The 12,011-nt window shown below is 59.7% G+C and overlaps 4 protein-coding genes across 4 annotated transcripts; 1 reads left to right on the forward strand and 3 right to left on the reverse strand.

Annotated features, from left to right (window-relative positions):
- Positions 1–92: 92 nt before the first annotated feature.
- On the forward strand, positions 93–1,869 carry PUNSTDRAFT_105152 (PAP2-domain-containing protein; the record flags this gene model as incomplete). Its single annotated transcript, XM_007385664.1, has 11 exons — positions 93–351; positions 410–430; positions 490–567; positions 624–648; positions 701–809; positions 871–942; positions 993–1,130; positions 1,179–1,255; positions 1,307–1,382; positions 1,440–1,503; positions 1,557–1,869. The coding sequence occupies exons 1-11, from the start codon at positions 191–193 to the stop codon at positions 1,867–1,869; spliced, it is 1,134 nt and encodes a 377-aa protein (XP_007385726.1). The 5' UTR covers positions 93–190.
- Positions 1,870–2,070: 201 nt separating this feature from the next.
- Positions 2,071–6,019, reverse strand: PUNSTDRAFT_121545 (RabGAP/TBC). The gene is made up of 15 exons (XM_007385665.1): positions 5,950–6,019; positions 5,713–5,895; positions 5,528–5,654; positions 5,366–5,473; positions 4,218–5,307; positions 4,083–4,155; positions 3,775–4,021; positions 3,579–3,682; positions 3,417–3,516; positions 3,325–3,361; positions 3,112–3,271; positions 2,522–3,059; positions 2,295–2,462; positions 2,179–2,224; positions 2,071–2,117 (listed from the first exon to the last, which is right to left on the reverse strand). Exons 1-12 carry the CDS (start codon positions 5,998–6,000, stop codon positions 2,778–2,780), a joined length of 2,562 nt encoding a protein of 853 aa, XP_007385727.1. The 5' UTR covers positions 6,001–6,019; the 3' UTR covers positions 2,071–2,117; positions 2,179–2,224; positions 2,295–2,462; positions 2,522–2,777.
- Positions 6,020–6,912: 893 nt separating this feature from the next.
- On the reverse strand, positions 6,913–9,641 carry PUNSTDRAFT_45827 (uncharacterized protein; the record flags this gene model as incomplete). The annotated part of the gene is made up of 6 exons (XM_007385666.1): positions 6,913–7,313; positions 7,402–7,722; positions 7,802–8,929; positions 8,998–9,174; positions 9,241–9,393; positions 9,491–9,641. 6 exons carry the CDS (start codon positions 9,639–9,641, stop codon positions 6,913–6,915), a joined length of 2,331 nt encoding a protein of 776 aa, XP_007385728.1.
- Positions 9,642–10,094: 453 nt separating this feature from the next.
- PUNSTDRAFT_114879 (zinc-binding oxidoreductase ToxD) lies at positions 10,095–11,379 on the reverse strand (the record flags this gene model as incomplete). Its single annotated transcript, XM_007385667.1, has 4 exons — positions 10,095–10,223; positions 10,285–10,409; positions 10,472–10,920; positions 10,991–11,379. 4 exons carry the CDS (start codon positions 11,377–11,379, stop codon positions 10,095–10,097), a joined length of 1,092 nt encoding a protein of 363 aa, XP_007385729.1.
- Between the last annotated feature and the right edge of the window lie 632 nt (positions 11,380–12,011).

The raw sequence follows: 12,011 nt of genomic DNA on the forward strand, positions 1-12,011 counted from the left end.
TACGCGTTTGGGGTGGTCATGGTATTGTGAGAGGATACCGCGAAAGGGACATCGCATAGCTGTGCCGCCCACCGATCCGGACGAGTACCCGGACTCCGACACCAGGCCTGTTACTGCAGTTCTATAAGCTGGGACAGTGGGCTAAGACATGTGTCATTTCTCCCACTTGTTCAACCGCTCCTGACCTTCTATGCCATACGCCCGACTGCACGACTCAACGGACGACATTCCTCTAACGACCCGCGACGACGTTCGCGACCACCGTATGAGCTACGCACAGGAGCGTCGACGGAAACCGCCCATGGATGCCAAGCAACGCATGCGGCTCTTAAGGTCTTATGCACCAGATTGGTGAGAATCGCTATTTCTATGAGCGATTGCACGAATAAATTATAATGAGGATCAATAGGATTATAACCATAGTTCTCGCGTACACATCCCGCACTTCATGCATTACGTGGCTCGCTTGACCTCAGAATACCTCTCTAGTGCCGCATTCTTTGCCCTTGACTGGGTACCTGGTTTCAAACGCGAGTTCAGTCTAGAAGACACGTCACTCAGACACCCGTGAGCATGCTCAGGCTCTCCGCCCTCATATATGTTCTGTGCTGACAAGATTGTAGCTATGCCGTCCATGAACGTGTCCCTGTAAGTCCTTTGTCTATCCCGAACCGAGCGTCGCCTGATGGAATACGCTTAGGACTGGGCATTGTATATCATTGCCTTCTTCGCGCCGTTGATCCTACAGATTGGCATCAACTTCCTGTCCATCCGGTCCTGGTGGGACTTCCATAACTCATTCCTTGGCCGTACGTCCCCTTGTAGCGCGACGAGGAGAGAGCCCTTTCGGTATCCTTACCAAACACACAGTACTCCTTGGACTTGCCCTCGCAGGCTCCATTACCCAATTTGCCAAGGTTACGGTAGGACGGCCTCGTCCAGGTACGATTCCTGCGCTGTTCGAGTTCCTCTGATTAACACAGTGGTTGTAGACGTGATCTCCCGCTGCATACCCGCAGCAGGATCCCAAGATCCTCGGTTCGGCCTCTCGACCTTCAAGATATGCACACAAACGGACATTGCTATACTCAAAGATGGTTTCCGCAGTTTCCCTAGCGGACACTCCAGCCGTCAGTCGATCGTTATCTTTGGTGCATTTGGGTCTGACTGTGACCCAGTGTCCTTCGCCGGTTTGGGCTTCCTGAGCTTTTACCTCGCGGGCAAACTGCACCTCTTTGATCGACGTGGACATGCTGTACGTGTTGCGCCTCTTCGCTGGGACCTAGCTGAATAGATGTGCGAATAGGGAAAAGCGTGGCTCTCTCTAACTCCACTTTCTGGTGCAACTCTCGTGGCGATATCCCGGACGATGGACTATCGCCGTCCGTGCAGTCTCTTCTTCATATCGGTCAACTGCTCGATTTAACTGCAATACGTAGATCACTGGCAGGATGTGCTTGTTGGGTCCGCGCTTGGGCTAGCGATGGCGTACTTCAGCTACCGGTATGTTGCACTACAACACGCTATCACAGGATCTCGGTTGAACGCTTCCCCAGCCAATATTATCCGTCCTTAACCTCTGCTTTGTCTCACCGTCCTTACTCTCCCCGCATCCGCAGGGAGGAGGACCTCGACTTACCCACTCATACGCACCACAGATCCTCAGGTTCCCATTCTGACCGCCCGTTCACGGGCATATCTCCTGACCAAGACGCTGGATTGCCGTATGTGGCCCGAGACGACGCGAGTAGCGAAGAGCTCCCCGGTCCCGAGGGTACAGTTCTCAGAACGGGTCCGGGAAATACCAGCCACTTTAACTCGGTCTGGAAAGATGGGGAAGAGGGAACGGGTGTACATGCCGGGCGATAGTGTGCGACTCCCAGCGCTTCGCCCGCCGTTCAGCATATACTGTACAACAGAAGCATTTCAAATTCCTGAGGTTTCTTCTGTAAATAAAACGGGTCGTAATGCCATAACGCGTACAAAGAAAACAACGACAGAGTAGTGAGGAGTGGACTTGAGAAGCCTCCCGATCAGCAGCTATACAGCATTCCCACGTTCCTCCTCCTTCCGCCCTCCCTCAATCAACAACTTTCAACGCCATGGAGAACGATCAGGTCCGCGCTGCTCGTTCTAGATGACCTATTGAGCCGCAAAATAACACGTTTGATGCCATAGGGTGTGCTCGTCGACCTCTACGTCCCCCGCAAGTGCGCGGCGACTAGTACGTCAATCAGCCTCAGCATACAATACGCCAATTGGAATTGAACGCTCACATCCCTCGCTTCGCCTAGACCGTCTCATCACATCCAAGGACCACGCGTCCGTCCAGATCAGCATCGCTGACGTCGACGAGAACGGCCGCGCCCTCCCGACTGCTACTACCTTCGCGCTCTGCGGCCAGGTTCGGTCCCAGGGCGAGAGCGACGACTCGCTCAACAGGTTGGCGACCAAGGCGGGATGTGAGCATCCAGACAGTATGATCCGTTCATACGTTACTGATGCGCTGCGGCGCCCATAGTACTGCGGAACGTCTGGTCGTACCAAAAATGATTGACCTGCGCCTGCCGCACCAGCAGTCCTGTATCCTCTAGCATTTGCCCTATACATCCATTCGCGCACCCTTGTGCACCCGCACACAGGAAGTAGAATCAGGAAAACGTGCAATCGTGTGTGATTATGGATACATCTACATGGCGTACAAGATACAAGACATGTGCGGGTATAGTACAATCGCTTCGACGACAAGATATACGCTCTAGCATCGCGGTCGTGTTTTACCGGCCAGCGTGCAGCAAGTTCCTCAGCTCCGGACTGATATCCGGCATTTTCGGCTGAGCCGCGACTGTCGGATCAGCGCCGAACGCTGCTGCCACCTTGACCGATCCCCGTCGCCGGACATCTGCCACCGGATTCGCCGCGTTCGACTCCGCTCGCCGACGGTCGATGTCGGCCACGAGTTGAGCGTACGAGAGGAACAGGACCTCAGCTTGGGCAAGCGTGCTCTCGAGCTCGATGGTCATGCTGAGCTCGTTGCAGTACTTGAGGATCTCGTCGAACTGCGGTCGACAACTAAGCCAACGGTAACAAGAGCATGAGTGGGAGACGAACCTCGACCAAGTAGCGCAGGATCACGTCGCGGTGCGACTCAAGGACGGCGAGGGCGACGAATAGAACGAACTCATTGGAGTAGTAATCTGTCCACAGTACCTCCCAGAGGCGCAAGACGTCTTCGAACGGGAACTCGCGCTTGAAAGTGATCAGGATCCACCTACGACATCGCTGTAAGCGTATGTGCCGTGTAATGTTGGTTATGAGACAAACCGGAAGCAGAAGAACAGATTCAGGGCGTCAGTTTTTTCTGAACAGAGATGTGAGCCTCGCCAATGCCTTTGTCGGAGTATATGCGCACGTACCCAGATGTCTGTACAACTCGGGATCCATGACGGCTATCAATTGCTGCAATGTCGACAACTGCTGCTTCATTCCGCTTTGATCCCGCAAGAAGTTCCGTTTCTAGACCGACCTCGAGTCAACGTCCGTTCCGCTGCTTCATGAAGCTGTGGGAGTAAACTCACCATCCGGTTCATAACCTCTACGAAGCACCAGAACGTAAGCTCTTCGTCCGTACCCATCACGATGTATATTGGCGCGCATAGATCCGACATTCCTTGCACATAACCTTCGAACCCTTCAAGTCAGCCAAAGACAATACAAAAACACACGCTATGAACTGCGCTGTCCCGATGACTGAGTATCTGATAAGGTACTCACCGAGCTCCTTCTCGTAGAAATTATAGGTGAGCAAGATGGCGGCGAGCCGCTCGATATGCTCGTTCGTTGGCGCCTGCGCCCCGACATTGGCGTCATGTGGAGACATGGTCGAGTAGCGCTGGTGTTCTCCTGCTGCCGACGAGCTCGAGCTCGAGTTCCGGGAGTTAGCGGGTCTCTCCGGCACGGCGGCGAAGAGCGGCTGGGTGCGGTCCGTGCGACGGCAATCGACATCTATTCGATGCCGTTCCTGAGAGTATGATGGCATTAGACACACCTCGCCGGACATGAAGATAAGTTGCTGCACATACCTCGACCACATCAGGTCTATCGAACACCTCCGAAACGCCGCACCATTGACTCTTCAGTTGCCTGTACCGGGCCCTACAGTCACGTCGCGTTAGCGAAACGCAGCACGTTGCCCAATCCGACCTGCTTCTCCTCACCGTTTCTCGTCCCACTTCTTCTCGCGCTCCTGCGACGTCACGTCCCACTCATGCACGCCGAGCACGAAAGGCCACAGTCGCTTCCTTAACGTCCCCTGCGGCGCGATCCCGCGACGGAACACCTCCCTTCTCATCTCCTCCACGCGCACCGTCGGCCTTCCATCCGCACCAAACCAGCGCTCGTAGTCCATCTCGTTCACAGGCCGCTTCGGATCGCGCGACGTCTTGGGCGTCGGCAGATTCGCGGTGCGGTGCAGGAGCTCGAACACGCCTAGGGAAGAGGCCTCCTCCCCGTCCCCGTCACCAGGGGCGGAGGAGGACGGGATGGCCTGCGCTTCGCGGCGGCGCGCGCGCTCGCCCTCCTCTGCGACGATGCGAGCCCAGCGCGCGAGGTAGACGCGGGCGCTCTCGAACTCGCCGACGCCGCCCTTCTCGACCCAGGACGACCACTCGCCCGGGGCGTGCACGAGCGAGCGCACGGGGTCGGGCAGGTGCGGCACGATCGGCTTGGCGAGCGGGTGCGAGAGGATGTTCTGGGCCGCGTGGCGCGTGGCGCGTGTGATGGAGGAGAAGGACTGCAGGAGCGCGAGGCGGGCTTGGCTGGGCGAGGCGGTGGCGGTGGCGGAGGAAGAAGAGGAGGGTGGGGAAGAGGAGGCGGGTGGGAGGGAGCGGTGTAGGACGGAGGCGCGCGAGGCGGGTGGGGAAGAGAGCGGGCGCGGGCGGCGGTGTGCGGGGATGGGCGAGTGCGCATGAGCGTAGGAGGATTGGGCGAGGATGGCGTCGACGGCGTCGTCGTCGAAGAGCTGCGTGGAGTGCGCTTCGATGTCGGCTTTGGACGGGTCGACGAGGTAGAGCGACGGGTCGAGCGTCGAGCGCAGGAGGTGCGCGTAGCTGCGCAGGCGCGCGAGGAGGTCGTCACCACCCCAGGTCGAGACGGGCGGCTGCGACGGTGGTGGAGGGTAGGAGACGGAGTTGCGGCGCGCGGGCGGCGGGGACGCGGCGGGGAGCGTGAACGAGCGCGACTCGTCGTCGTGGAAGTAGAGAGTGGGCATCGTCGAACCGTTGATGAGGTTAATACCGATGGATCCATCTGTGCACACATGGATGCGGTTAGCTGGGCCGACGAGCGTAGAAGGCCGGGCGCTTACACCATGACGTCAGATTTGGCGGGTGGACGATGAGGGAGTAGATGGACGTGAGCGGTACGGAGAACGCGTATGATTCGGGACGCGTAGGGAGTTCAATCAATACCGCATCTGTGAACCGCCTATAAGTCACGATCGGTCTACCGCAGCATGAGGTACGCGTACCGTCTTCCTCGTCGTCGAGCGAGGCCTTCTCTTCAATCTTGACAAATTTATCCCATTCACTTTTGCCTTTCTCATTCAGGAGGCTTTCTGGTATCCACGCTAGAAGACACGTAGGGTTAATAGCTTCCTGTTGTCCACAGGTTAGTCATGCAAATCATGGACAACCTTGGGGAAGGTACACATACCCTCTTGACCAACGTAACGAAACCTGGTATGTTATCCCGCGCATACGCGGTCGGATGAACGTACACCTTGGATTTGCTGAACACGAGACGATGTCGACTCTCCTCCGTCGCATGACCATTGCCGGGCGAGTGCGGCTCAGACCGATCTTCGGGGACGTGCTTAATCTCTACCATATCTTCTGACTGAGACTCCGTTGAGCGATAACGCGGACGACTCGATTGCGAAGGTGGGCGCACCGAAATGACACTGAGGGAGCCGTCGAAGGACGATGGCTCAAACCCGGCCATGGATCAGACGTCGTTTGCCTGTGCAGAAGCGGGTTCTGGCTGCGCCGCTGCGGCTGCAGTGTCCCGCATCGGCCAAGCGCCGGCGCAGCCACGTGCCGTTACACCGTTACTTCGCAGACGACCACTTCATCAGCACGTATTTGCAGTGGGGAATGCATGTCTGCATCGTTACTGTCTCTTCTATCTGAACCACAGATGCTCTGGCAACCTCACCGAGTGAAACAAGGTTCCTTCGACGCCCCACAGTGGTCCTCTGCAGCATATCATCATCCCTTGAGCTCGTTGCGCATCAGGAGACACGGTCGTGATTGGCACGACACGATACGCATTTCGTACAGATAGGCTACTTATTCTCGGACCCTTACTATAATACGATTCACTGATCAGCCACGGTCTCATGAAATGACACGCACCGGGGGTTAACCCCTTCGGGACAACTCGCTTCCCCTGTACAAAGGACGATACGCGTGCACGTTGTCAGGGAGGACTTATATCCAGTAGAAGGTATGCTTGTTGCTACTCACTTTGGGCGGTATAGATACAGATTCGTTCACGGTTCGTACCACGGTTGTTCCTCCTAAGGACGATGAGCACTCAGGGGCTCGGTGATTACACACCTCCAAGTCAAAATCAACTAAAGACGACATCCTGCCTCACGATCTGACAGATATCTGTGACTGATCGGCACTCGGCAATGGGTCTGACAATATGTTATGTACTCCAGCGATGATTCAGATAGTCTCGGAAATGGTAGATCTCCTCGTGCATTACCGATTTTTCTATCTTTAGCCTAGTACAACAACCAAATCCAGATGTAACGAAGAACGAATACACTACAGAGCACGAACCAACAAGCCTCTACTTCATCTTCACGCAACCAAGCCTCGGAACCATTTCGAGTTTGTACCTCAGCTACTGTCCCCATGCCTCCAACACCCTCTTCGCCGCAGCGCCCACCATACTTTTGCTCCCCTCCTCCGCCGCGGCCCGCACCGCCTCCCCCACCGCCTCCTTCACCCTCGCCAGCTCTCTCGCGCGCTCCGCGTCCGCCGCATCCGCGCCCGCCCCGCGCCGGCCGACCTGGGCCAGCAGCGCGCACACGTTCGCGCGGATCTCGGGCGCAAACCGCTTGTCCGGGTTGTTGAGCACGGCGACGAGTGTGCCGAGCGCCGTCGGCGGGCCCGCGGTCGGACTCGCCGCAAACTCGCTCGTCGCGGATGCGGGCACGGACGACGCGGCGCTGCGCGCTCCGTGCCCGTGCCCGCCCGCCTCGCGAGGCAGCGGCGCGGTGATCGCGTCGAGCACGATCGGTCCTACGAAATATCAGCCACGTTATCCCCTCAGTCGGCACGAGCGGGAGATGGTTTTCAAAAAAAGAAAAACAAAAGGGGGAACACGCACCGCCCTCTGCGTGCGTGCTCAGCAGACTGAGCGCGACGACGCCTTCGTTCACGAGCGTCGGGTATTTCCTGCTCCGGCCGACGAGCCGCGCAAGCGCCGTCGCGCACGGCGCCGTGACCACCGCCTTCATCGCCGCCTGACGCCGCTCGCCGTGCGCGCCAGCGTCGGACGCCCAGAGAGATTTGACCACGTTCACGAGCACGCGCGTGCCCTCGGACTTGATCGCGACCGTGTCCGAGCGCTGGGTGAGCGCGAGGACCTGCTCGAGCCCCGTCATCGACGCGGCCGACTCGGGCAACACGAACGCGAACGCCGCGTCCACTTTGGAAAGAAAAGAAAGGGGAAAAAACGGGCTCAGTACCGCACACAGTCGCGACAGCCATATCCAGGACACCCTCACCGTTCCCGTTACACATATGCTTCACGAGGCCGATCGCGCTCCCCTGCACGACCTCCGCCATATCGCACCGCTCGCTCCACACCTCGCTCCTCGCCGCGGCCCGCACCACGCCCGCCTCCATCAACGCGGCCCGATTCCGCTCCTGCACCGCGAGGTTCTTCAGCAGCCCGAACACGCCGTGCTTCACCTTCACGTCCACGGCCGGCTCCAGGAAGCGCACGAGCTGGGGAGCCAGGCGCGCGACGACGGCGGCGTGCGCGCCGCGGCGGACGAGGTTGCCGAGCGCGAGCGTCGCGCAGATCACGAGGTCCTCGCGCTCGGGGAGCTCGCTTATCCAGCGTGCGAGCGCGCCGACGAACGCGCCGCCGTCCGGCGCGTCGTCTTCCCAGAGCACTTCCGCGTTTTGGTCCTCGCCCGCGACCTCGACGACGGCCTTGATCAGCGCCGCCTTGCACATGTCGAACTGCCGCTTCATGCGCTGCAGCTTCTCGGGTTCTGGCGACGAGGACGCGAGGGAGGAGGAGGAGGACGGGGAGGATGAGGAGGACGGGGAGAGGATGAGGGTGGAGGCCCAGAGCGGGTGGTAGTCCCCGCGCTCGATGAAGGCGAGGACGTCGGCGAGGCACGGGACGCCGTCGTGTTCCGCCGGGGAGGAGAGCCCGCGAGCGAGTGCGAGCCGGACGTCCTCGACGTCGAGGCAGAGCGACTCGAGGAGCATGCTGACCTCCTCGAGCGCGTCAAAGTCGGCCTGGACGAGTGCGCGGCGCGTGCTCGCGTCGAGCGAGGGTGGAACGGCGGGGAACGGAGGGATGTAGGCGCGCAGGGGCCGCGTGAGCGCAGGGAGCGCGTCGGGCCCGAGGAGTGTCTGTGCGGTGGGCGAGACGGCGGGGCGGTCCTCTCCAGCGTCGACGTCGTCCTTGAGCTCGGAGAGTAGCCGCCAAGACCAGGCGGAGAGGCCGGAGCGGAGGGTCCAGGATTCGGCAAGAAGGGCGGGATCTGGATCAGCGGAGGGTGAAGACGGTAAGGTGAGAGAGGAGGTGAGCCAGGCGCCTGGAGGGTAGATGGCGTTGGATATGCGGAGGACGGTGGTCGCTGCTTCGAGGGAGACGAGGCGAAATCTGACGGGGTCTGGTGGGCACGAACGCCAGAGTGAGCATGCAAATCAGAAACGCGAAGGCGGTGACAGGTGAACGAACCGTAACCGACGCTGGCGTTTAGCAAGACGCCGATGGCGGTCTTGACGACTTTGAGGTGCGAGATGGAGAGCGGGAGGGGCGTGCCTTGCGCGAAGGAGATGTTTTCGGCGTCGCGCTCGAGCAGGGACAGAACGGCGCGCACGAAGCCTGCCTCGAGCAGGGCTTCCCTGTTCGCATCTGTAGACAAGGTCGCGGTATATGTGAGGATGAGGCTCGCGGAGACGACGTGCGTGCACCGCGCACCATGGTCTACGCAGAGATTCGCCCCGACGCGCAGGAGCTCGTAAGCGGCGAGGGCGCGGGGCGCGTCGTCGTCGATGGAATGCTCGGTGGCGCGTTTGAGGAGGGCGGTCAGGCTCTGGGGGACGGTGCCCTTGCCGAGCTGGGAGTGGATGTCTGCGCGACGGGGGGTTGGGGATGAGTACGGGACTGTCTGTCACGGCTAGATCCGAGGCGAAGGCGTGCAGGCAAGGAAGAATCCGAACAGGCGTACCCTTGTCGTCCCTCACCCGCAGCGCGTTCGCAAGGCCCTGCGCGGCGCGCTCGACCGCCGGCCAGTCCTCGGCGTCGGCGCGTTGGCTTTGCTGGTCGAGCACGTCGGCGAGTGCGCGGGCCGAGTGGGAAGGGTCGGTGTCGGCGGACATGGCAGCGAGCGGAGACTCGGAGAGGACAACGTCGAGTGGATGAGCGGCGAGGCCGATGCTGGGGGATCTGGGTTGAAAGCGGAGATCTACGGAGTGAGGATATGTACAATCAGACGGGGACCGGGTATGGTAGCAGAGCCCGGCCGATCAGTGGGTGCATGTCAGCTTGCGCGCTGTTATCGTATCGTACCGCAATAAGCGCCCGTGGGACTGCCGGCGAGATTTCCCAGATGGATCCTGCCAATTCGCATGGGAGATTAGGCCGTAGGTACAGATCCTGGCTTGCGATTGTCCCCCTATAAGACATGGGATGCCCTGTGGCTATAACATATATCGCCACCGTCGCCCGCTCGGGGTCAGCATCCATCCATGTCGCCCGCGATTCGCATCAACTGTAGCTATTGGGCGAGGGGCACCATAAAGGACGATGATCTATTTCTGCAGACCCGTTATTCAAACCCGGTACACGATCTTCTCCGCGCTCAGTCTCCCGCTCTTCATATACTCGAAACCCTCCACGACCGCGTCCAGACCTCCAGGCCAGAGCTTGACCGGGTTGGGCTTGACCAGTCCTTTCTGCAGCTGCCGAAGAACGTCAGCGCTCAGGCTCCAGAGATAGACAATCATGAACACTTCCACTCACCAATTCCGTGATCTTCGGCATCCAATCCGCCACCTGCCGGTGATCCTCGGATGCAGCGGGCAACTGCCCGCCCATAGAGGTAGGCCCGGACTGCGGGAGACGGCTGGCCGTGTACAACATGGTGCCTGCGAAGCGCGAGTCAGCGAATCGCCGTTCGTCTGTGGCGAACACGGAGCAGCGCACTGACCCTTGATCTCCACGTCCTCCCTGATCGCCCTCGCGCTCTCCTGCACCGGCAGGATCGCGATCAGTTTACCCCGCCCGGGACCAAAGGCCCTGACCGACGCCTCCTGCGTCTCCGCCGACGCGAACGTGTCCAACCCGAGATGAAGCTCGCCGTTCGTGGCTTCGCGCACCTTCCGCGACACCTCGGGATCGCGGTAGTCGACTACGACATCGGCGCCGAGCGCCTTCACGAGCTCCACGTTCTTGGGCGAGGCCGTCGTCACGACGCGGTAGCCGGCGAGGTGCGCGAGCTGGATCGCATACATGCCCACCGACGTCGCCCCGGAGAACACCAGGACCCACGGCGCCGCCGCGTTCCCCTCCGGATCCGAGGAACCCGTCCATTTGTCCGGATAGCCGACCAGCCCCAGGTTCTTGGGATGGAACATGGTCTGCGCGGCCGTGAAGAACCTTCAGGAAGATATCATCGACGACCGTCAGCCCAGCGCATCGGCGGGAGTAAAGAGAGAGGCCGACTCGCCCGACACTCATGGTGGCCGCCTCTTCGTACGAGACCCCGTCCGGTACATGCCACGAGAGCGCACAGTCGTTCTTCACGTACTCCGCGAACGCGCCCCGGTCCTTGTACTGCGAGCCGTAAACAAATCCAGCGACCCGGTCTCCGACGCGAAACCCTTCCGCACCCTCGGCTACCTCGACCACGTCTCCGGCGAAGTCGCAGCCGACGATAAGGTCGGGCTGCGTAGACCACCCGACGTGCTTCCAGTCCGCCGGATTCTGCGCGGCGGCGACGACCTTGACCAGGATCTCGCCGTAGTCAGCTGTCGGGGTCGGGATCTCCTTCACCACCGCGGTGTGACCTTCGGCGGTGACCAACGCGCGCATCGTTCTCGGGATGGATGGTGACATGTTGATGTGGGCTCTTGCATCGGGAAGCACGTTCCCGGGATATATATGCCAATCAGTTCATAGTAGTAAGGAGCTGAATCCGGGGTGCGCCATCATGAAAACCGGATAAGATGACCAACGCGAAGGTTCAGCTGAGTAAAGTGGGGTTTCGTTTGTCCCACGGGATGTGGGTGCATCAGGAGGAGGTTGCGACAGCGCAATAGTTGGACCACGTTTTGAAATCCATCGACGGTTTGTAAGGGACCGCGGGCTGTTCAGGAAAAGCGGTATGTCCCGAAGAGGTTAACTCTCAGTTGTGTTTGACTCTTTGATGGACGATGTCATGTCACTACGTGGTTCGCCTTAAGTCACGAGCGTCTGTCAAGTCTGAGCATAGCTGTGTGCGGGGGTCGCGTGGAGCACCATCCCGAGCACGGCCGTGTCTCCCAATGAGCAAGGAGCTCGAGCCTTGAGGAAGGGTGAAGGAGGAGAAGTAGTGCAGAGGGCCGTTATGAGGTACCCATTGTGCCAGTATCTGACGTCCTTTTTTGTTGACCTTCGCGCTTAATCGAGGAAGGGGCGTACCGACTGTCTGTACTATCTCTCTGTTACTTGGGGTGCATTGGGTTTACCGCCGCACCGAGTTACGTGCG

The sequence above is a fragment of the Punctularia strigosozonata genome, assembly GCF_000264995.1.
Source record: "Punctularia strigosozonata HHB-11173 SS5 unplaced genomic scaffold PUNSTscaffold_9, whole genome shotgun sequence".
In the NCBI taxonomy this organism is placed as follows: Eukaryota; Fungi; Basidiomycota; class Agaricomycetes; order Corticiales; family Punctulariaceae; genus Punctularia; species Punctularia strigosozonata.